Raw genomic sequence first — 24960 nt, 5'->3', positions numbered from 1 at the left:
CAAATAACCTTAAAAATTATTTGTGACTTCTGGTAAAAAAAAAACAAAACAGTATATCTTACTGACATTTAAAAATTTTGCAAAAAATGTCATATTATTTTATTGTGGGGCAGATAGAAAAAAAAAAAAAACCTTATTGCGGAGTCCTGTTAAACATTATTACTTTTAGGCCCTTTATTACATTTAGGCCCAAATGTATTTATTTTAGGGCCTTTATTAGATTTAGGACCAAAAGTTATTACGTTTTGATCCTTTATTAGATTTCTGTCCAATAATTAGATTTGTACACTCATGACCATACGCTCTGGGATTTGTATACAACCTTTGGGTTATAAGCCAAGATCTATAACCACCAAGCCGCACCACACCATCTAACAATCTAATTATCAGTTTAACAAAAAGAGCAAGTCAGGTTACCTGAATGGGAGGGATGTCTGGCAGGCAGGGCAGGTTTTCAGGGTTGGTGACTGAAGGTATGAGCTCTATGGGACCCACGATAGGGCTGGTGGGGCCCCGGTGAATGTGGGCATTCGCCATGCTGGCACTGGTTGGACTGGTGGGGTTGGCAGCACTTGCATTGTGTAGAGACGCCACAGGGAAGGGCCCGGCATGCCCAGGGTTGGAGTGCTGAGAAGAAAAAGGGAGAAGGAATTATGTAATGTGAAAGTGAGTTGATGTGCTGGATAAATGTAACATTTACTGTATGTTAAGACCTGTGTACTATGCCTGGGTAAGGCAATGCATTTAATATTAAAGCGGCAGTCCACCCAAAAGTGATAATTCTGTCATGATTTGCTCAAACACGTTGTACCAAACCCCTATGACTTACTTTAAACTGTGGAACACAAAATAAGAATTATCAGTAACTAACAACTTACATTTAAAATTGTTCTTCACACAAAGCTATAGTATAGCTTCAGAACACTTGCAATGTAGTACATGAGTGTTCTGGAATATTTCAATGATGCTGTTTTTTGGCATTTTGGAGCTTGATAGATTTAGTCACCCATCGCTTTCATTATATGAAAAAAAATGGCCAGGATATTATTTTAAACATTTATTTTCTTCTATTGTGTTTCCCGGAAGAAAGTTAAATGGGTTTTGAACAATGTGAGGGTGAGTAAAAAATAAAAAAAAATATTTGGGTGTGAACTATCCCTTTAAAAAAAGTGCATGCAACTTCCTTTCCCACACTGACATGACTGAGGCCTCTTATCATGTGACCCATCTTTACCACACGACTCGGAGTTAATGAGCACATCTCAACAAAGGAAATGATCTTATTGTCCTTCAAACAAGAACTGCTGAATTTAGACCAGAACAGATTTAAAATAGCAGACTACAATAAGAAGCTAGTTCAAATAGAGATCAGCAGTAGTAAATTAGTCATGCGACCTGCAGAAGCAACTGACCTGTCTCTGAAGTTGAGGCTGCATCATGGGATATGGCTGGCCGTTGAGTCGGGGCTGCACCGAGGGCATGCGGTTCTGCCCTGACACCATGCGAATATGATGAGGTGGATACATGTGGGAGGAGCCATTAACCCCACCCCTCTGGAGGGCCTGCATACTAATTAGCCTTGGAGGCTAAAAAGAGAAACAGAAGAAGCCTTAAAATCACAACTGCTGTCCTGGTTCTTAGATGGCCAAACAATTCATTTAGGAATATTACTTTTGATGCATAATGGATGATGGCTGACTCTGAATTAATTAAAATAGATTCTGAACATAAGATTCATGTTTTTTATTACATTGGAAACCAAAATAATTACCAATCTTGGTAAGTGCTGGCATGTATCGGATTAGTATCTCAGTAGTGTTTTGCAACAGAATGAAATTTATGAGACCACTACCTATATACTGTATGTGGGTGTGTCTAGGCTTGATCTGATATAATGCTGAAGAATTATGAATAATCCTTTTTCAAGAAACTAGGGGAGTGGACAAAATCTTAGAGCAAAAGGAATTATAAAAGCAAACAACAATTTGGTTGTACAATCAGTTGCTACTATTTTTGCACTGTTAGTTGATCAATCTCGAATAATTTGAGAAAGAATAGTGATGCATTGTTCACAACTATGATGGTTATGATTACTTGTCATACTTTTGCCATATGTATGGTTCATATACCTTACGAAGAATCTTATTCATATTTGACTTTTACATTATTTCCTTTAAGGCTTTCAAAATGTATGAATTACATTATAAATTATATTTTATATATCAAAATATTTTTAAATACTTACAAATATCTGTCTCTCTTTTTGGTCAACTTTAGTCTCGGCCCACTTTGCTTTTAGACCGCTGTTGTTGGAACCAACGAAAAATAACATTTGCCATAACACGATCATTAAATTAAAGTGAAACCGGAGCACTTAGCGTTCAGTAAAATCCTTGTTTATATTCTTGCTTGAGTTTTGAGCGAACCTCTGCAAACGGTGCTTCAAGTTTGGTTCAGAAGCGGTTAATCTTCACGCGTTCTTCAGGAGCCTCACTCAGTGCGCTCTGTGGTGCGGCTCAGTGAGACAGTCGGAGTTCAACTGAATGAGCCACTCAAACATGCTGTTCATTCACTTATTTGGACAGTAAAATGTGACTGGAATTTAAAGTGCAAAATAAAAATCACAGTTATCTGAAATATATTGCAGTTATCTCAAATAACCGTGATCAGACGATTTAATATTTGTGACAGGCCAATGCACAGCTATCCTGGTCCACCAGCTAGACCAGCACCAAACTGGCACTGAGACTTTTCCAAGACCTTTTACTGGTTTGCAATTAGTGGACAAGGATTAAAAAAATTTATTGTGTAATTAATTCTAATGATTTATAATCAATATTTTTATATAAAAAAATTATATTATTAAACAATTAATTATTATTTATCATTATTATTCATTTTGATCACTTTAAAGATGTTATAAATATTTATTCCTTTACCTGGCCTAGAAAATACAATTCTAAAAGTTTTCTCATGACTGCAAGGACCGTGATGATGCTTTGTTTTTCAGGGAAGCTCTAACGTGTGGCCTACCGGTTGTTGTATCATCTGTGGTGGTCCTCCTTGTCTGGGATGCTGTGACATCTGTGAGGCAATGCGCATCTGCTGCTGGATCTGTTGCTGATGCTGCTGATGTTGTTGTTGTTGCTGCTGCTGCTGTTGTTGCTGCTGCTGCTGCTGCTGCTGATGTTGCTGCTGCTGCTGCTGCTGATGTGCTGCTGCTGCTGCTGCTGATGTTGCTGCTGCTGCTGCTGATGTTGCTGCTGCTGATGCTGCTGTTTCTGAGCGATGGCAGCCTGCTGCATGTGCTGCAGCCTCAGCTGGGCCAGGTTGATCTGTCCCGAGTGCTTACCTGGGTGATTGTGACTGGGAGAGATTTGCTGACCAACCATCATGCTGGGTGGAGGAGCAGTATGTGTCACTTTCTCAATAACTAGATTGCCTGAGAGAAAAAAGGCAGAGAGTTTCAGTCACATTTCTAGTGCTTCTTTTAAAAAAAATGTGTAAAGGGTATAGTTCACACCAGTCTGATGCACCTAAAGGACAATTATTTTTTTTTTTTTTAAAGTTCATGGTGTCCATACCAAGGTTAACCACATTCTTTGCCCAGAAGGTGGGGTCGCAGAAGAACCGGACTGCTCCATTACTTTGAGGTACTGGGTCCACACGGGCCTTCATAATAAACCGCAGCTGGTATGTGATCTAGAGTTTAGAGAAAGTCCAAAAAATAAATTAAAAAGTAAAAAATAAATGAATTATAAAAAACAATGTTGATAGCCTTTGAACTCGGGTGAAGTGTGTAATTTCTGTGCCACTTGTGTCGCAAAACTATTAATTAGTAAAATAATTATTGTTTTCCAAAAGATTTCCCAAATAATCCTGTGTGCCTTTGGTCAGATAGCCCAGACAGTCCCGCCCCAAACTCACGTCAAACAGAGCTTAAACAAACAGAGCACTGGAGAAATTTGTTTTGATAGAGACGTACCCAGTGTCTAAATATGCATACTTCCCTACTATATAGTATGCCAAAAGCACATCAATCGAGTAATATGACAGAATCCTCAGTATTCATGTATCAGTAAACGCGAAATACCCCAATTACCTACTACACCTGTAGGATTCTGAGGAGTGCATCCACTGGACACTTTACTATTCCATAATGTCTTGGGAGTTAGGAGACATATTCAAAACATGGAATAAAAAAAAATGAGAATCATGAGCTCTTTTCAAGTGTAAGTGCTTTATATACCACAAAAGCTGTTCCTTGTGTCTAGATTGATTTTATACATTAAATTATTACCACAGTTGTTGTTAGTACGTCATATATTTGAGTCATGATACAACGCCCACGTTCCTGATTTAAGTTTGGGAACGCATTCATACCAATCACCTGCATACCTACAGAACATTCTTTTTAAAATCAGAGAAGTGCATTCTTCATCAAATGCAGTACATACACTGACAGTACGTGAATTCGGTGCAGCCGGTGTTTATACTTTTCTGGAAAATAAATCAACAAATGGCTTTCCTACAGCTGTATTTGCATATTAACATAGAATAGGAGAAAGTGTTTTAACACTAAAAACAATTACACACTTCACCTTTAAGTAACTGTCATGAAAAGCACTCTGTGTAGACAATATTCTTTAAAATCAAGAATGTGAATGAATGAACATTACATTTATATTGTGCTTTTCTGACACTACACTCAAAACGCTTTACACAGTTAACAAGGGACTCTTCTCAACCACCACCAGCGTGCAGCATCCTCCTGGATGTGACTTTGTCAGTGTAAGTGGCCTCTACAAAGACTTATTGTTGGACAGGATATTACCATTACAGTTTACACATGTGCAAAAACTACACCTAAAAGAAGAAAAAGAAACAACTCTCTTTGCTTTTAGTGCAATAAGCATTATGACTGACCAGTCTCTTGCTGTAGAGCAGGGCTGTGCTGCTGCCATTGCTGATGGCCCAGTTGGTGAAGTTAAGCACATGGATGATCTGCTGGCCCAGAATGCTGATGTCCCTCTGCTGGTTGATCAGCTTCCCACTTCTCTCTTTGGTCACACTCTTCATATGGTGATAGAAGAAACAAAGAATAGAAGAGAAGAACATTATGCCTGACTCATCAGAACCAATCAAAGATAAGGATGGGGACGATGAATAATTAGAAAGAATTTTGCCCCAATGGGAATAATGTCAAAGAAGCCTATCACTTTTGAGTGCCACAGAAGAAAGTCAGTTATATGGGTTTGGAACAACAAACTATAGTATATTTTTCAATATTCTAGTATGTTTTTATATATTTTCAATATTCTAGTATGTTTTTAAATATCAAAATACTTATATGAGTCTCCAGGCCTTTGTGTGACCCAGGAGAGAGCATATGAGGTTACTAAAAGTGTTGATGCTGCAGAGAACACAAAGAATGGTATGTAACCTTGAAAAACAGGTGTATTTCTTGATGAGAGTCCTTGGTGTTTTTCTTTTGTGCTGGCATGTATCTTTTCAAAGATACTTTTAATCAGTTATTATATGAATGGTGTCTTGTTTTAATAAGCTGAATGTATGATATCTTTGCAGCTGGTGTTTTGCTTTTTCTGTTAATCAGCAGTATTTTAACATATATCTTTGACGATATCTCTTATATGATATGTTTTTGCCATGGTGTTTTGTCTTGATGAGTTAAATATCTTTGGAGCTTGCATTTTCTTTCATTAATCAAATGATAATGTGAAGGAACAAACAAGGCCGCCTCATTGTAAGGGTTTCCATGAACTATGACATATGTCCAAAATATGTGAAGTTACCAGCTGATGTATGTTTTTAAAAAATAGATAGGCGGGGGATTTTCCACCAACATTTAATTAATGAAGGAGATAAAACATGGGAAAGAGACAAGGGCAATAATCCCATTGGTCAGAGATAGTGGGTAAAAGATAACAAAAGGTATATAATTGAGAACTTAGGAGGATAATGTCAGGACAGACAGCTGGCTGGACTCATGTTTGTTGGTGTTCAATAAACTACAACTTTGGCATCTGGAACTCAAGACTCCGAGAGTTTTCTTACAACTTAGAGAGATTCATCGCGATTTTCCACAACAAAACGGGCGAGTAAATGACAGAAATTTGTTTTTGGGTGAACTTTCGGTTTAATATTTTTTTCACCCCTCATTTAAAAGTAATAGTTCATCCAAAATGCACTCATCATTTACTCACCCTCATGCCATCTAGTGTGTGTATGAAATTCTTTCTTTAGCGGAACACAAAGGTTTTTTTATATATCTCAGCTATGTAGGCCCATGCAATGCAAGATAATGGTGATCAGACATTTGTAGTTCCAAAACTCAAATAAAGAAAACATAAAATCAGGAAGTGCAAAGCTGACCCCCCTCCCATCTTTATATATGGAGACTGTGTGGAAAGAGTTTGCAGTTTTAAATTCCAGGGAATCCATATATCTGACAGTCTCTCCTGGTCCACAAACACGACAGCTTCTGTTAAAAAGGCACATCAGTGCCTGCACTTCCTGCGAGTCCTAAAGAAAAACCATCCGTGTACAAAGCTACTGGTGGCCTTCTACCGCTCTGCTATAGTGTTTTAACATACTGCCTCACATTATGGTATGGGTCTTGCTCAGAAGCTGACAAAAAAGCTTGACAGAGGGTCATAAATACAGCGCAGAACATCATTGACTGCCCTCTCCCCTTACTACAGGACATTGCAAGCCCCTGTTACTTATCCAGAGCAAAAAACATTGTTAAGGATTCTTCTCAACCCGGCCACCATCTGTTTGCCCTTCTGCCCTCAGGAAGGCAATACAGGGCAATTAAAATGCGCACTGCCAGATTCTTGAACAGTTTCTATCCAAAAGCCATCCAGTCACTAAACTAAGGGCTATCTTGCATTATTTATAACTGACACTGTGGACTGTGCAATAACCGTTTGAAACCTTTAACTTGCACTTTCTTGTTTTACCTGCTGCATTTATGTTTATGAATGGAATGTTATTGTGTGGTTTATATGTGTGTATGTATGTATTGTAGCACCGCTGAGAGTTTCTGAAATTTTGTTGTATTTCGATACAATGACAATAAATGGCATCTATCTATCTATCTATCTATCATCTATCTAAAAGAAATCCATATGACTGCAGTGTTTATATCCATATCTTCAGAAGCAATTTAATAGGTGTGGGTGAGAAACAGAAAAATATTTAAGACCTTTTTCCTCAATCTCTACTTTAACAAATAAAAAGTGAAACTAATCAGGCACCACGTGTGACTTTCAGATGTAAAAGTGAAAGTAGAGATGTAAAGTAAAAAAAGGACATGCATTTTGATTGTTTCTCACCCACACCTACTATAATCACTTCTTAAGATATGGATTTAACCATATGGATTACTTTTAGGTTCCTTTATGTGATTTTGGAGCTACAAAGTTCTGATCAACATTCACTTGCATTGTATGGACCTACAGAGCTGAAATATTCTTCTAAAAATCTTTGTGTTCTGCTGAAGAAAGACATTCATACACATCTGGGATGGCATAAGGGTGAGTAAATGATGAGAAAATGTACATTTTTGGGTGAAATATCCCTTTAAGTGGCTTAATCAGTAGTGAGAAGATGGTGAAGGTTCCCTGGAGAACACAGCACTCGCAAGCGGATGCGGGGGATGAGTCACCAATCACGTCAAAGGTGTGAATTGGAGCAAACTGTTATGAGAACTGTAAAAATCAAAAGGACCGTGTTGAAGGTATCTGACAACAAACCTTTCGTGCCCCAACTTCATGTAGATACATTGACTGTTTAACATGGACACCTGAAAGAGGAATATTACCAGAAAGTGGCATTCCTGTTTACATGCACTGTATAAGCGGCATACTATTTAATCTCATTTATATCCGGCTCAGTCAGTAGACAGCTTTCTCCTGATCCCTTAAATGGAGTAAGGAAATCGGCATTCTTGTTGACATTACGTTTCAGAGTGCCACTTTCGGCAAAAACCCTGGAATAAACAATTTTCTTAAGTGCATGTAAACATGGTGATGTAAAAGTGCATGTAAATGTTAAGTCTTGCCGGGAGGGGTTTGGCCCTGCCATATTGCACTTTTCATTCGTAATCGTTTAATCTTACCCTAGAATTTTTGCTCCAATTCACACCATCAGTGAAATGACCCCCACAGCAATTTGCGAGTTATATGACATTATGGAGTGTGATAAGGCCCACATGGTGTGATGACTAGTACTTACATTGTAATGTGTTAAACTATTCCATTTGCTACAAATATTGTGTCCAAAACTTCACAAAATAAACAAATAATATAAAAGAATTATCAAACGTGACTTATGCAAGCAACATTATTTCTTTTTTACTTAACACTTCAGAAAAAAAACAACTGTTATCAGCAATAGTCATCATTCCTTATGCAATAATACATATGAATGTAGCACGAGAAATCAAATTATGTGTTTTATTGTATGTGTTGGCATCAGACCCACGTACACTCACCTCCAGCTGCTGCAGTAGAGACTTGCCCTTCTTGTTGATTTCATTGATGAGAGTAAAGACAGAGATCTTTATTTCATGTTCTACCTTCTTATGCGTCTCAGCAACTTCTTTGATTCTAATGGGATAAAGAGAGAACAAAAGACATTCAAATCATCCGTTTATATTATTGTACACTGGTTTTTGCCCATTCTAATAAAGAACAAGACTACCTCTTTAAATTAACATCTTTAATTAGCAAAATACACACACACACACACACACACACACACACACACACATACATATATATATATATATATATATATAAATATAAAAGTTCAAATTTTCTGCATTGATTGTTAGGGAAAATTGCACCATAAGCTTAAAAGGTACTATAGGGTTAATGGTAGTGGAAAGCATTATCAAGTTAGTTAAAATGCTTAATACAAAAAATCTTTGTTTGTGTTCAGCAGATGAAAGAACGCCATACATCTCTTAGATGGCATAAGAGTAAATGATGACAGAATTGCCATTTTTGGTTGAACTATCCCTTTAACTTGTATATAACCTGGAACATTCCTTTACAGACAACTGGTGGCATGGTGAAACTCCTTTTAACCAATTAAGTTAAATGTCTTTCCTATGGAAACCGATGGAGTGCGTACTCCAGGTAGGGAATGACGTTTTGCCCCAAGTGAAGGAGTTCAAGTACCTCGGGGTCTTGTTCACGAGTGAGGGGACAATGGAGCGGGAGGTTGGCCGGAGAGTCGGGGCAGCAGGGGCAGTATTGCACTCGCTCTATCGCACCGTTGTCACGAAAAGAGAGCTGAGCCGAAAGGCAAAGCTCTCGATCTACCGGTCAATTTTCGTTCCTACCCTCACCTATGGTCATGAAGGTTGGGTCATGACCGAAAGAACTAGGTCGCGAGTACAAGCGGCCGAAATGGGCTTCCTCAGAAGGGTGGCGGGCTTCTCCCTTAGAGATAGGGTGAGGAGCTCAGTCATCCGTGAGGAGCTCGGAGTAGAGCCGCTGCTCCTTTGCGTTGAAAGGAGTCAGTTGAGGTGGTTTGGGCATCTGGTAAGGATGCCCCTGGCCGCCTCCCTAGGGAGGTGTTTCAGGCACGTCCAGCTGGGAGGAGGCCTCGGGAAGACCCAGGACTAGGTGGAGAGATTACATCTCCACACTGGCCTGGGAACGCCTCGGGGTCGCCCAGTCAGAGCTGGTTAATGTGGCTCGGGATAGGGAAGTTTGGGGCCCCCTGCTGGAGCAGCTGCCCCCGCGACCCGACTTCGGATAAGCGGTTGAAGATGGATGGATGGATGGGTCTTTCCTATGTATTTTTCAGTTAAATTTCATATAGAGGCTGCACTCAAAAAGAGCAATTTCAAGCTGCTGAACTATTTTAGAACTGATCATAGTGAGAAACAATTATATTCATTATAGGAATTCCCAGGAATTAAATTTTCAAGACTTATCAAGGTCTGAAACTCACAATTAATTAAAACTCTCTCATATTTTCATGTTTAAGAACCCTGTGGTAAGGATGTAACAGAAGCTCTAACCTGTTGTGCACCTGAGATGCAGAGAATTCCACAAAGTTTCTCTTCTCTTGCAACTTAGCCATGAATGTTTCGATGATGCCTTTCTGGTTTTCAAAAGCTTCCTCTAGAAACTGGTACCTGCACATCAGAAGAACAATGGAATTGAGTCTGTGTACAACCAGTTCTGGGATATCTTTCATTCATGTCACATTCATTTTTAATTCAAACATTTAAATCTGTTTTTGGGTTTATTAAAAGAGGTCACTGGTGAGGAGAATGCCAGCTTGCTGATAAATGCTTTATATAGATGACCATATGAATACCACACAACTCAAGAGACTTTCCATACTGTCCCTGAAAAACTGTAATACATTCTTCATTTTAAAAATATTTAAAAAGGTATAGTTCACAAAAAAAACTCATAAAAATGTTCACTTTCATTGAATGAAAAAAAAAAATGGTGCATCAACAATATTCTTTGAAATTTCTCATCTTGTGTTGCACTAAAGTCATAATAGTTTGGAACAATATGAGAGTGAGTAAATGATATTAGACTTTTCATTTTTTGGTGAACAAACACTTCAACGCAATGTCTTTGTTTCAGGTATATATACCCTCCCCATTTCAATTGTCTTGCTCAAAAGCGCTTTCAGACGGTGCCAAATGATTTAATGCGCTGCAGATGAGGAGTATGTTGGTGTGGTTCCTGTAAACAGACCTGTGCTCTTTATGCTCCAGCAGTTGACAGTCTCTGCAGGTTAAAGTGTCACATGTCTCGCAGAAGAGCTTCAGGGCCTCTTGTTTGTGCACCGGACAGAAGACAGGCTTCTGGCCTGACGTCCCGACCGACTCTACAACACAGAACCAAGCCAAATTCCTCTTTTGCTTCTCATTTCATTCCCCCTTCATGTGTCCTCAGACTATGACTGCCATATGATTCAAAACATGGTAAACTAAGTGGGTTAGCTCAAATGAAAACAGTACAGACCGAGCAGACTCACTCAAAACTCTGCCTGTTGCCATGGAAACTGTACTAGGAGTCAGCCTGCCATACACTCACCGAAACATTTGAACTAAAGCAGGACTACTCAAGCAACGCTGCAATCTGACATTTAACTTTAGTACATTTAACAACGGAAATTATCGTTTCGTAAATGTCTTGCAAATACAAGCAATTAAAAATGAAAATCAATTAGTTGTAACTGAAATGGTTATGACGTTTTTATAGCACATACCATTAGACACTTCCTCTTTTTTGCGTATTTTATGGTCCTTGGTGAATTTGACCCGTTGATGTGCTTCAATGCACGTTTTACAAAGCCATTCCCCACATTCTACGCAGAATCCAACAGCGGTTGCATTGTCTTCACAGCTCGTGCAGACCTGTTACAGAGCAAATATAAGACGCATTCACAACACCTCTTAAAATGTTTGTTTTCAAAAGTCTGATTTATACACAAAATCAAAAACTGATGACAACATAATGAATGCAAGCATGCCCGCTCAAAAGCAAAGTTAAAAATAAGGGTGTGAATCTTTGTATTGAAAGAGAATCCATTTGACTCATGAGTATCAATTTGATTCAAAACACAGTAGTTACATTTTTTTACTTTTTAAATTTAATTTAGAGTATTCTTAAAATACTTCCCCTAATTATTTTTATATTTTTTTGTATTTCAAGTCAATTATTTACCAACACAAACTATTAATTATTTATAAGTGGTTTTTCAAGCTGTGCCTCCGGAAAGGGAGGCTGAACATCAAAAACAAATGTTACCTTCAAAATGAAGGTAACAACAACAATTAAATTAACAGTTTCAATAAACAGTTGTTTAATCTATTAACATATTAATCTGTATGACTCCGTAGCATAAATTGTAAAAAAAAAAAAAAAAAAAAACGTATATATATTTATCATTTTTATTTCATACGTTATAGCCCAGGCAAGTTTAATCACTGTATGATTCGGAATGAATGTTACAGGCCGCAACGGCCTAAAGCCTTTCAATAGTAAACTAACTAACCAATCAGAATGGATATTCAAATAACAATGTTATTTGCTTGTCCAAAAAGGACAAATGGAGGCAGAATAAAATGCGCCGCCTCCTTCGTTTATAACCAATCATTATCAGAGGCAACCTTTCAAGCCAATCAGCTTCCAGTGTAGTAAGAGCATCATTGGCTTGTGGTTAATTGCCAGGCAACAGGTAAAGAAGGCTTTCAAATTTAGCCAAAATATTGTTGAAGGATCTTAAAACAGGACTAACCAGCAGGATCATACATAATCATAATAACTTAATAAAAAGATAAAATAAAAGATAATAAAACAATGTAATCTTGTATTGGTTTGGTCAATCAATATGGTTTTAAATATTTGCCTCTGGAGAGAAATTCCACACAAACCGCCACTGATTTCAAGATTGTTGCAGTGGCATCGGTAGGATTTGTTATTGATTAATTGAGAAAAATACACAGACCTGTGTAGAGTTCTCCACTGAATTGCTCGTGGCTTCTGACGTGTCCTTGACAAAATAATTGTCCACCATGTCGGTCTGTTTGTACTCCTGAAGACACACTGTACAACGCATGACGTTCACTGGAGAACAAAATAACAGAAAAATTACAGAAAGAGTTAGCAATGTTTGATTAAAATAAATAAAATGAAGCCTTATTAATGTGAGCCAAATCAAAGAGTGATTATTATTCCAGTATACTACACAGGGGCGTCGTGCACCCTTTTTTTTTTTTTTGTTGTTTTTTTTTTGAGACTCTAGTAGAAGTCCTGTTTCACTGGTGCCCTAGACCCGGGGTTCTCAAACTGGGGTACAGGATCCCCCAAGGGAGGGCTGGGGGTCCCCAAAAATTTCAGAGAAAAAAGGGTAAAAATGTCGACATTATTACAGTTTCATGCTGAAATCATTAGATTCATCACTATCATTTTATTGTACTGACAGCCATAGTAAAAAATTAAACAGAAATAAAAATTACTCTCCGTATAATTTATATATTATGAAAAGAAAATAATTTTAAGAAATGGTTGTAATTCACCATTTTCTGTTATTTTTTTTACAAATGTATTTATACAGCAATTTTCACAATAAATATAAATATTGAAAATAAATGTAATTTTTAACATTATATATATTTTTTATAATATCTAACATTACTCCAGCTTAAGAAAGATTGTAATAATTTATTTTGACTTTAGTACACAACAATATAAAACCCAATTATTTAATTGTAATTGATTTAATTCAGCTTTTATTTATTTCATCACATTCCCAGTGGGTCAGAAGTTTACATACAATTTGTTAGTATTTGGTAGCATTGCCTTTAAATCGTTAAGCTTGGGTCAAACGTTTTGGGTAGCCTTCCACAAGCTTCTCAAAATAAGTTGCTGGAACTTTGGCCCATTATTCCAGACAGAACTGTTGTAACTGAGTCAGGTTTGTAGGCCTCCTTACTCCCACAAATTCGGATTGAGGTCAGGCTTTGTGTTGACCACTCCACTACCTTGAGTTTGTTGTCCTTCAATAAATCCAAATAATTTTCCTTCCTCATGATGCCATCTATTTTGTGAAGTGCACCTGTCCCTACTGCAGCAAAGCACCCCCACAATATGATGATGTCACCCCCATGCTTCATGGTTGGGATGGGTGTTCTTCGGCTTGCAAGCCTCATTCTTTTTACTCCAAATAGAACAATGGTCATTATGGCCAAACGGTTACATTTTTGTTTTCATCAGACCAGAGAAAGTTTCTCCAAAAAGTAAGATATTTTTCCCCATGTGTACTTGCAAACTGTAGTCTGGCTTATTTATGGCAGTTTTGGAGAAGTGGCTTATATTTATATTTATGCATTTGGCAGACGCTTTTATCCAAAGCGACTTACAGTGCACTTTTGAAAATTGCTCCCAAGGATGAACCAGACTTGTGGAGGGCCACAATGTTTTTTTTTTCTGAGATCTTGGCTGATTTCTTTTGATTGTCCCAAGAGGTCAAGCAAAGAGGTACTGAGTTTGAAGGTAGGCCTTAAAATACATCCATAGGTACACCTCCAATTGACTGCAATTAGCCTAATTGCCTAAAGGCTTGGCATCATTTTCTGGAATTTTCCAAGCTGCTTAAAGGCACAGTTAACTTAGTGTATGTACATTTCTGACCCACTGGAATTAGTGATATAGTCAATTAAAAGCAAAACAATCTGTCTGTAAACAATTCTGTCATGAACAAATTAGATGTCTTAAACAACTTCACTGTAGTTCAAACTATAGTTTGCTAATATGAAATCTGCGGAGTGTTTAAAAAAAAAATTAGTTTTAATGACTTCAACATAAGTGTTTGTAAACTTATGACTTCAACTGTATATATAATATAAATCCCTTCCATTCCATAATCAGGATGTGACTAATTGCAATCATAGAGCCAGCTAACATAAAACTAGATTATTTATTATGAAATTTCATTTTGGAGATTTATTATAAACAATCCAACTTAGTGCAGGAAAACATATGGCACAGATAAATCTTCCCATTGGAAATGTACCTTTTCTAACCAGGGGCCTATGTTGCACATGAAACACAAAATATTTATGCTGCATATGTTGTAATGAAGACTTCAAAAAAATCCAAAAATGATTTTGATTGCTTAATAATTCATAATGATTTATTAACCATTACCATAATAACCAAGAGTCTGCTCTAGACTCAGCAATAAGATAAAAATGCTTTATTCATAAAACTGATTTAATTTAATCTTAATCTAATTTTAAACTCAGATATGGTAGGATTGGAAAGGCCCCTCCCCATTTGTCACATGCAACACCCCTCCCCCTCATCTCCCTGATGGCCCATCAATCCCCCCACATAACTGAAGCTAGAACCAGTGCAATCTGGTTTAAGCCAGTTTGCACTGGCTCATACCACTTTCAGCCAGTTTTCCCTAAGCCCTCAGCTGCAAAACGTGTCTGATGATTGGCTGGTGAGAGCAGCAGTAGAAACACTGCACTGGAACACAGTGGAACCTACAGCTGGGTTACTCTGTACTGATATTAACCGGAGGCAGTGAGCCATTCATTCACAACATGTCACATGCAAAGCCATGTAAAGCAATCAACATGACTGCTATCATGCACAATGACTGTTACAAACCACTATATTTAGCGAATATGATACAGTTCAATTTAAATTCAAAAGCAACTAATGACATTTTTCATTAGTCACATGATAGCACTCACAAACTAGAGCATGTGACAGAAATATAGGTTAGTTATGAGCTGTAAAATTTATGGTGTATTTCTTTGAAGGCATGATGTGTTTCTTTTAATTAGTTGTATTTTGACATATATCTTTGATGTATTTCTTTTAATTAGTTATATGCTGACTATATCTTTAAAATATATGGCGTGTCTCATTAAAATACATGATGTATTTCTTACATGATTTATTTATTTCGATCTCCATTAGCTGCACACGAGCGGCTACTCTTCCTGGAGTCGATACAATCCAACATGCCATGATGAATACCTTTAAGTTAGGTATCTCTTGTATGATATATTTCTGACATGGTGTGTTGCTTTAATGCGTTGAATGTATGATGTATATCTTTAAAGCATGTATTATCTTTCATTAATCAAATTATATGGTGTATGAGCAAACAAAGCCGCCTCATTATGAGGGTACACTGGAATGTAGGTGAAAGGTATGTCTCTTACACAAGTGATTCTAAATCAATGTGACCTTTGCATAAACTGTGACATATGCCCAAGATATGAGAAGTTGCCAGCTGCATATGGAAGATATGTTTTAAAAAAAAAAGATGGGCGAGAGATTTTCCACCAATATTTAATTAACGAAGGACATAAAACATATTGGTGGCGAAGAAAAAGACAAGGGCAGTGACCCCATTGGTCAGAGATAGTGGGTAAAAAGATAACAAAAGGTATATAACTGAGAACTTAGGATGATGTAGTCAGAACGGACAGCTGACCGGACTCATGTTTGTTGGTGTTCAATAAACTACAACTTTGGCATCTGGAACTCAAGACTCCGAGAGTTTTCTTGCATCTTAGAGAAGTTCTTTGTGATTTTCCACGACACATTCTATAAATAAACAGCAGTGGTTTATATCTTAAAAATGGGCTGGTCATGTTTAAATCTCATGGTACACCAAGACAAGGCTTCATGATGTGTGGGCAAATAGATCAGATGGTCACAGTCAAGCCGATAACAATAGTTTGACATCTAGTTAGAAGGAAGAGTTTGTTGAGAATTAACAGGGGTGACATCATTCATTTTTTATTTAAAACTTGATAATTTAACATATTTAAGAATTGAATCTTAGAATTGAATGGTCCATATTTTTTCCTTTCTCTTTCCTCTCATGGAACAGGGCAACCCAAGTGTCTGAACTCCCAATAGGCATAATTGACTTGTAAATATGGGCGCCTATATATTAATGATTCTGATGTCAGAAACCAGAGGATTTCAAAGTAAGCTGTTTTTCAGTAAATGGTCTATTTGGACTGGGAGGAAGTTGAGATCTGAAACTTACAGAATGTTTGTTTTCATAGCATGTTGCAAAAGATCAAGCACATTTGTATTAATTGATAAATTAAGGTGTTTGACGTATTTTTCTCAAAATAAGTGAAACAAATTTTGATAGAGAAATGGATTTTAGATAAACTTTGTCACAAGGCATTTTATGTCCTTTGTTTAATACAAGTTGCTCTATCAACCGCATTTGTGGCAAAATGTTGATTTACCACAGAGATTGATTTTTAAGTGATCCTTTTAATAATTAAAAAATAAGCAAAAACAGATTTTTATTTTTAATGATAAGGCACTAACAATGGATGTAAACAGGGCCATGTTCTTAACAGGTTTAAAGGAAGAAATGTGAAGCATGCATTTTTGTTAAACTCAGCTAAAATTTGACTGGTAAATAAATTATATTAAAAAAAAAAAAACACAACAATCAAAATAATCTCTCAATCCTTCACTGAGCAAACACTAACTTTAGCTCTTTATTTCCATCCTGTTAGTTTCCATCCTGTTTATTAAGGCATTAGGCATCCTATTGTATTATTGCCATCTTGTAAATAATAAATATATAATTAATAGTGCTGGGGGAAAAATAGCTTCTGTTACAAATCATGATTTTTGAGCCAAACGATTTTAAAATAGTCTCACCAATTAAAATGTAAATATTTAATAAAAAAAATATACTTGTTTATCTTAATGCAACAATGATTAATAAATATAGGAAGCTATATTTATGCAGAGTTCTACATATCAGTTTTTCACTCGGAGATGTTTTGTCTCTTTAATTCTTTACATTTAGTCCTTTAATGCATTGCTGTTACAGACATCAAGCGCTGTTTGTTCTCTGCAGTGATCAATGTTCCTGTTCTTATGCATAATCCAGAAGTTAAATTGAGAGGTGTTGTGAAGAGTATTTGTCAGGAGTCATTCTACAGAGTCTGCCTTACACGCTTTAATAAATAGTTTAGCTGTAAAAGGCTCATTAAACTGTTGGATGCCGTAAACTACTTTGCGCCTAGGGCTGGGACGGTTACCGCATTACCGCAATACCGCGGTCACGTGACTCCAACCGCGGGTCTGAGCTTGTCACCGTCGTCACCGCAAAAAAACAAAAACAAAAAAACCATTGGCCTGCACATGTGTGCACGTTGTGTCTAATGACATGGATTCGTTGTGTCTAATGATATTAGCCTACATGGATTCAAGGTTTTCTAAACAAAACTTATCAAAATATGGAGCAAATCCGACCTTTCGCGAGCTGGGGAGCGCAATGTTCCATGACACATAATAACATTCCATTTGTATTAGAGATGCGGGGATGGGCTATTATTATTTAATCCGCAACCGCATCACAAAACTCATCTGTCCGCACCAACGTTTTTTTATAAATTTTCAAAACCGCATCCACGGCGCTGACTGTTTTAAGGTCTGAGCGATGCAAGGCGCTGCTGCCGCGAGGCTAGAAAGCTCTTGGCTGTTCTAGAAAGGAGACTGATCCAATGCAGCAAAGATATTTTAAAGGCTAAAGTCCCTAGTAGGCTATAGCCTATTGGCTATGTTGTATCCCCAGAATATCAGCAGTGAAGTCCGTTTCCGATTGGCGCACAGGGATAAAAATAAATAAATAAATAGTAACGCACATCGGCAAACCTGACTACTAGGCTACTGTAGCCTAAAATTTTATCATTTTGTTTTGAATTTTGTTTAAAATGCATTTTAAGATTTCTATTTATTTCTCATGTCTGTGAGGCAGTAGGCCTAGCCGCCGAGTTTCGGTTCATTTATGAGAGAGCTCACGCGCAAGAGATCGCATCGGCGCTTCCACGTCCTGCTGCTGATTATATGTCTGCTATATTTGCTTCTTATTTATTAATTCCAGGCAATTAGTTAATGAAACAGTGATTAAAATTAAGATACAATTTATACAAAACGAAATTTTAAGTTAAAGAAAGGCTTTCTACAAAACAAAACTTAATAAAGTGGTCAAAATCATGTCTGACCCATCTTCAATGCGAATGTATCTGAGAATAATCTTAAATAAGGAAATCTATACAGTGATTAGTTCATGCCAAATTACTGCTTGATGAAAATTTGACTATTTAAAATTGTGCTCGTTTTTTTTCTTCGGATGTAGGTGACAATATTTAAAGTCTGTCTATCAAAAGCGACTTCTGATGTGTGCGCCAAAGTCTGTCGGGGGGAGACTTCTCTGATCCAATGTAATGTATTTAATGCGGTTTACCGCTATACCGCGGGAATATCTTTCTTTTCAACCGCGGTTAGAAAAAATCCATACCGCCCCAGCCCTATTTGCGCCCCCGCAATATTTATAATCTAACAGCCAGAGTATTCTTGCACAGTGGCGGGTAATTTTGCATATTTACTCGCCACTTTCAACAAGAAATTATGCTAGACACAAAGACGCGTGCTTGAGAAAACACACCTGATAATAATTTGAAGAACAGACGAAAGACGTCCGATTTTTTTTTTTTTTTCAGAAGTTAATTTGCGTTTTGACGCCAACACCCAAAGCATAGTGTCTCGGGGAACACATGCAAATTGTAAATTCTCAATTTTTCCCCCCTCTGTCAGTCATCTGGGAGAAGTTTGTAAGAATAGTGTTGACTACGAGAACGCTCCATAGGATCTCAGACTATCTCTATATTGCAAATAACATGCAACGACATTGAAACTACAGGTGAATCGTCATGTGTGTCATAATTCAGTACAGCCCCGGAAATAGTTCTTGAACAAGTTTACACTTTAGCCTCCATCAGTATGTTGCAAAATAATCATTATGATAATAGTAATAGCCTATGGTAATATATGTTATATTTTATATTCCAAAATAACAAAATTAGTTTGATAAGTTAATATTGTATGTATTTATTTGATGAAATGGACATAACACAGCCTTATACATAAGTTATGCATGCTGCATGGAGGCATGAGGACTGCAGATGTGGCCAGGGCAATAAATGGCAATGTCCACACTGTGAGATGCCTACGGGGGTCACTGGATTACCACTTCCCGTGGAGCGTTATTCCAAAAAAACTCATGTGTTTGACCAGTTTAGGACAACATTAGAGGCTTTATTTACTGACAGCACCAAACTTCAGCATCAATACTAAACAAAAGCGTGTCAAAACAATGTTAGCATTTGTGCGATGAACTGATGCCAGTGTATGACTGACATAGATAGGATCAGACCACTGCAACACAAAAGAAGATGTTAGGCTAGTGTGTTGGTCTCAGTCACCATTCACTTTCTTTACATCTTTTTTTCCAAACAATGAAAGTGAATGTTTATTGATGCCATCATTCTGCCTAGCATCTGCTCTTGTGTTCCATGTAAAAAAAAAAAAGAGCATCATATGGTTTGGAACAACCAGAGAGTGCGTAAATGGTGACAGTACTTTTATTTTTGGTTAAATATATTCCCTAAGATTTTCCACTTAAAAATTCATACAAAGAACAGTCTGCTGGTGTTTACTTAACTTCACATGGCTCAATGAACCATGCTTAAATGGACCCAACATTTTAAATAATGTCATAACTTACTTACCCTCATGTTGTTCCACAACCAAGGACTTACCTTCTTCAGTGGAACACAAAAGGAGATGTTAGGAAGAATGTTACTTGACGGACAGCCTCAGTCACCTTCCACTTTCATTGTATCTTTTTTTCCCCCATACATTTTAAGTGAATGAGGCTGTCATTCAGTTAAACATCACCTTTTGTGTTCCACAGAAGAAAAAGTAATAAAGGATACGCCTTGTAACAACATGAGTTTGTTGTTGTTGTTGATAATTATCCCTTCATAATTTGACAGCTACCTGGTGTAACCATAATTGCATGGGGGGAAATACAAAACCTCCAACAACACATCAATACTTATACTATATAAATCAATCATCATACTATATACTCACTTCTCATCATATGTGTGTGCGATCACATAAAAATAACTACCTGTAATTCAACCCATATTTAAGACTGCACATTCAATCCAGTCTTCACATGATGCCACCATGTGTAAACAATGCTGAGTTATGTAGGGACTTCACTGAAACAGCTCAGTTCCCTTTTCCAAACTTACCAATATGAGTGTCCTGCCCATGGGGGCCCTGCACCGGGACGGTGATCTTTCGCTCCGGCTGCGGGATGCACTTCAGGCAGAAAGAGTGCAGACAGGGCAGGAGTTTGGGCTCACAGTCGCGGTTCTGCAGACTCTGTTTACATACAGCGCACGTATCCAGCAGGCTTATCGGGGCGGCAGGGGTTGAGGAAGAAGGTGCTACTGGTGGTGGTGCTGGTGGAGGAGGCGACATTTCGGTGGTGAGAGCGGGTGATGCGCCAGCTGTGGTGCTTTCCGCTGAGGAAGAGGAGGACGAAGGCGGCGGCTGCTCACTGCTCTCGGCATTCGGGGTCCCGTCTCGAGCTTCGCCGCTGCGGTTGCTAGTCCTGGATGTCGTCAGCGATAGGGAGACGGTCTCTTGAGGTTTCAGCTCGTCCCCTCCGTTTTTCGTGTCCGCGACGATTAAAACGACCGGCTCTTGGTCCTTCGCGCCGCCGTCTCCGTTTTCTTCTCCCGTCGGAGTTTCTACCTCCATGTTGACGGAGCTCTGCGTACACTCTTGGCCTTTGTTGTCCGCCATCTTTGCTCCTATTTGAACCGCCTGACGTTCAACGCGCTTAGAAAATTCGATGGCTTTGACGTCATTGCGTCGCTCTCTTGTGCGTCACAGGCTGGAGAGGTTCTTCAATAATGAACGTGCTAAATAATAATATTTTAAAGTGTACTTTAAAAAATAATTCATTTAAAATATTGCACATCAAAAGACAGCTGTGCAATGTTTTAAATTTTTAAAGGGCACTTTAAAATATTATAACATGTAAAATAGTATAAAGTTTTATAAAAGTTGTATTATTATATGATTGTATGTTTTTACCACTTGTAACACATTTTTGCACTGCAAGCTACCTGTAATGTTCTTAACCCTTATGCCTTGTTCATTATTGAATCACATTACAGTTGTTCCCAGTCAAACATTAAGAGTGTCATTTTTTTAATTGCTATGAAAGAATAATTTTTTTTTAATTGCTATGAAATAATTTTAACAATTCTAACTTCAGTCCTTGAACTTCGCAATTTTTTTATTAATATATTCTCAAATACTGGACCAGTCCACATAAGTGTCCATTTAAAATATATATACAATATGAAAACCAGATTAAATTCCAAGTATGAACACTAGGTGGCTGCAGTAACCCTGATTTTCACAGCTGGGAGCTTCACAGCTTTCAAACGTCTTGGCACGCTCTCTACCTGTCTTTACATTGCTGTTGGCTGATTTATGTCACTCCTGGCGCAATTAATAAAGCAGCTCATCTTTGTTTGATGGCTTGTGGCCATCCATCTTCCACTTGATCACATTGCAGACATTTTTTTAATGGGGTTCAGGTCTGGAGATTGGGCTGCTCATAACAGTATTTATCTGGTGGTCCTCCATCCACACCATGATTGACCTGGCTGTGTGGCATGGAGCGTTGTCCTGCTGGAAAATCAAATCCTCATAGTTGGGGAACATTGTCAGAGCAGAAGGAAGCAAGTTTTCTTCAAGGATAACCTTGTACGTGGCTTGATTCATGTGTCATTCACAAAGACGGATCTGCCTGATTTTAGCCTTGCTGAAGCACCCCCAGGTCATCACAGATCTTTTCATTATTCAAGGTCTGAAAACACTGCAGCTTTTTTGTTATTTTGACCATTTGTCATTTTCTGAAAATAAATGCTCTAAAGGACAATATTTTTAATCTGGAATTTAGGAGAAATTTTGTCAGTACTATACAGTATATATTAATTTTACTCAAACATATTCAGTAGCTATAAATTGTAAATCCAGAGAAACGGGTAATTTTTCAGCAGTCTCTTAATTATTTCCAGAGCTATATATATGAATATATATACTTTTATCAAAGTTTAGCATTTTATTTGGTTTGTTTGAGGTTATGTCAGTTTTTGCAAAAATGCCACATTATTACATTCAACCCTAAACATGGTTTTACAAAGAGTGTAAACTTTCCCTTTGATCAGTGTGTGTGTGTGCATGTTCAGCATTGTAGATGTGTTATGGTCTCACCATTTAATTTTGGTGTGTGTTCTGCATTGCTTTATAATCTGACCAGTTAGGCTTTGCGTGTGTGTGTGAATGTGTGTGCGTTTTGCACTCTTGATGTTTGATAGTCTAACCCCATGTGTGTGTTTTTTCGAGCATTGATGCATTTTTTTTTTTTTAAATGTTTTTATAAAATTGTGCAAAAACAAAAATCCCATTAATTTCCTATGATGGTCACTTTCAAATCAACTCCAGACCGAACAGTGCATTAATACAAATAAAAATTTCAAATAAATATTTTAACAATTTTTAATGTAAAAGTACTTATTACAAAGGTCATACAACCCCGTTATATTTACCATGGAAGTGAATGGGGCCAGTCAATAATCGGCAAGTTTGAAAATTGTAGCCACAAGACAAAATAACTGTTTATACTGTCAATATGATTCCACTGTAATAAAATCGCTCACTAACCATCTCTGACAAGTTACATTTAAAAAACAGGATTACAGGGTTTTGTTGTCACGAAAGAAAAGTTGTAGGCTATTATTGGATATTACTTTATACAGATTAGGTTGGTAAGCAATTTTATCAAACTAAATTTATGTTAACATGTACAATATCTACATATTGTGGCTATTCTTTTGAAACTATGTGCCTTATAGCATTTTTGGACTGGCCCCATTCACTTCTACTGTAACCACGTTTAAAAAAAATAAAGAATGGGCCTGTCGAAATTATATATTGTGGAAATCATTATGCCACAAATGCTGTTAAATAATCTTAACTTGTATTATACCAGGACTGTTTCTTTTGAATAATTAGGAACTCGAATTGTCTGTAAAATTCTAATCAATTTGATTGATAATGGGGAGTGTGTATTTGGGGAAAAGCTTAGACAAAAGCATGCAAACAGCTAAAATATGCAGCCATTGCTGCATTGAACAAATACAACACTGTTTATGTTACTTTGAACAAAGTGAGCAAAGTCCAAGGTAAAACATTGTACATATCAATAGTTACATAACTTTGCAGAGCCGGCCCAAGGCATAAGCGAACTAAGCGGCTGCTTAGGGCCCCGGTGGCCACCAGGGGGCCCCCAAGAGCACATACTTTTTCTTTTTTTTTTTTTTTTTTTGTGATTATACTGTCAATGGACAATGCAATATTAAATGCAATATTATGTTAACAGGCTGCAGGATGCAAGCACCTTCAGACAGCAAAACAGCAATGTCACAAAAAAGGACATATCCTCTGGTGCAAAGAAAAGGAAAAAGAAGAAAAAAGAGGGAGAGAAAAAACAGCATGATAAAGGTATGTTAAGTAGCTAGGCTGTTAAGAGCTAACATTAGCTGGCTAGTTAGTTAACATAGCCTTTGTAGAATATCTGCTTTTTTAGGAAAGTTTGATTAAACATCAGTAAATAGCCTTGACATCTTAATATATTATAGTACAACATATTACTTAGCAAGTTTAGATTAAAGTTTTTGTCTTCTGTGTAAAAATAACTTTACTGTGTATATATTTTTTGTAATAAAAATAAGCTTCTGTTCCATAAACTTTGTACTGATAAGAACTTAACATTATTTACATTAGTCTACCATTTGGGGGTCTTTGCTATTATATTCCAATATCATTATGCCTCAGTTAGCTAGTTATAGATTAAGAGTTGCTGTTTAGGTGTACAGATGGCTTGCTGCTGTGTATAATAATTTGTGTTGAGAAAATAACATATTTTGTCAAATATTCTGTCAAATATGTACTCTTATGAAACATCCCTAGGAGCACTGTTGAAATATTTTGGACGTGGGGCACAACGAACGCCACCTGCCCCAGTTGCATTACATCTAACATGGCTAGCTTTTATTATTATTTTCATCTTTCATCAGGTCCATCCTCTGCATGCGAGGAGCACTTCCCAGCATGTACATCCACTGATGTGGTCATCTATCCTGTCTGACTCAGAAAGGACTGATCTGGTAAGCAGAGGGTCACTGGCTATAAAGTAAAACTTCACATTCCCTGAAAAACCTGATGGCCGAAGCTTCCACTACACCTACAGAAAGTTCATTAATGGGGAAATAATGTAAGAGGAGCTGCTCACTTATTTAAAAAGAAATGATACTGTCTACAGCTTCTGCTGCTAATTGTTCTGTAGGGAGTACACAAAATTGGTAACAGATGGACAGCAAGATTGGGTAAATATAGGTGTGCTACTGTCACATTTAAAACCGTAGAATGGTAAAATCATGCCAGGCAG

The 24960-nt window shown here is 37.4% G+C and overlaps 1 protein-coding gene across 2 annotated transcripts in view; it reads right to left on the bottom strand.

The window, feature by feature from the left end:
• LOC127630944 (E3 ubiquitin-protein ligase TRIM33-like) overlaps positions 1–21255 on the bottom strand; it is a 33455-nt gene extending 12200 nt beyond the window's left edge. The window contains exons 1-13 of one of the 2 annotated variants that reach the window (XM_052108845.1): positions 20681–21255; positions 12517–12635; positions 11275–11422; positions 10758–10890; positions 10061–10177; positions 8519–8633; positions 4927–5073; positions 3585–3702; positions 3245–3442; positions 3131–3162; positions 3034–3084; positions 1413–1586; positions 418–627 (exon numbers count right to left, since the gene is read on the bottom strand). In XM_052108845.1, the coding sequence (XP_051964805.1) occupies positions 418–627; positions 1413–1586; positions 3034–3084; positions 3131–3162; positions 3245–3442; positions 3585–3702; positions 4927–5073; positions 8519–8633; positions 10061–10177; positions 10758–10890; positions 11275–11422; positions 12517–12635; positions 20681–21239 (2121 nt within the window). In that variant the 5' untranslated portion in view covers positions 21240–21255. Of the gene's footprint in view, positions 1–417; positions 628–1412; positions 1587–3033; positions 3187–3227; positions 3443–3584; positions 3703–4926; positions 5074–8518; positions 8634–10060; positions 10178–10757; positions 10891–11274; positions 11423–12516; positions 12636–20680 lie in introns of both variants that reach the window. The other variant, XM_052108844.1, reaches the window with a different exon arrangement.
• Between the last annotated feature and the right edge of the window lie 3705 nt (positions 21256–24960).

The sequence above is a fragment of the Xyrauchen texanus genome, chromosome 37 (assembly GCF_025860055.1).
Source record: "Xyrauchen texanus isolate HMW12.3.18 chromosome 37, RBS_HiC_50CHRs, whole genome shotgun sequence".
Classification (NCBI taxonomy): domain Eukaryota; kingdom Metazoa; phylum Chordata; class Actinopteri; order Cypriniformes; family Catostomidae; genus Xyrauchen; species Xyrauchen texanus.
Note: the sequence above shows the minus strand (reverse complement) of the source record. Positions and strands in the feature narration are given on the sequence as shown.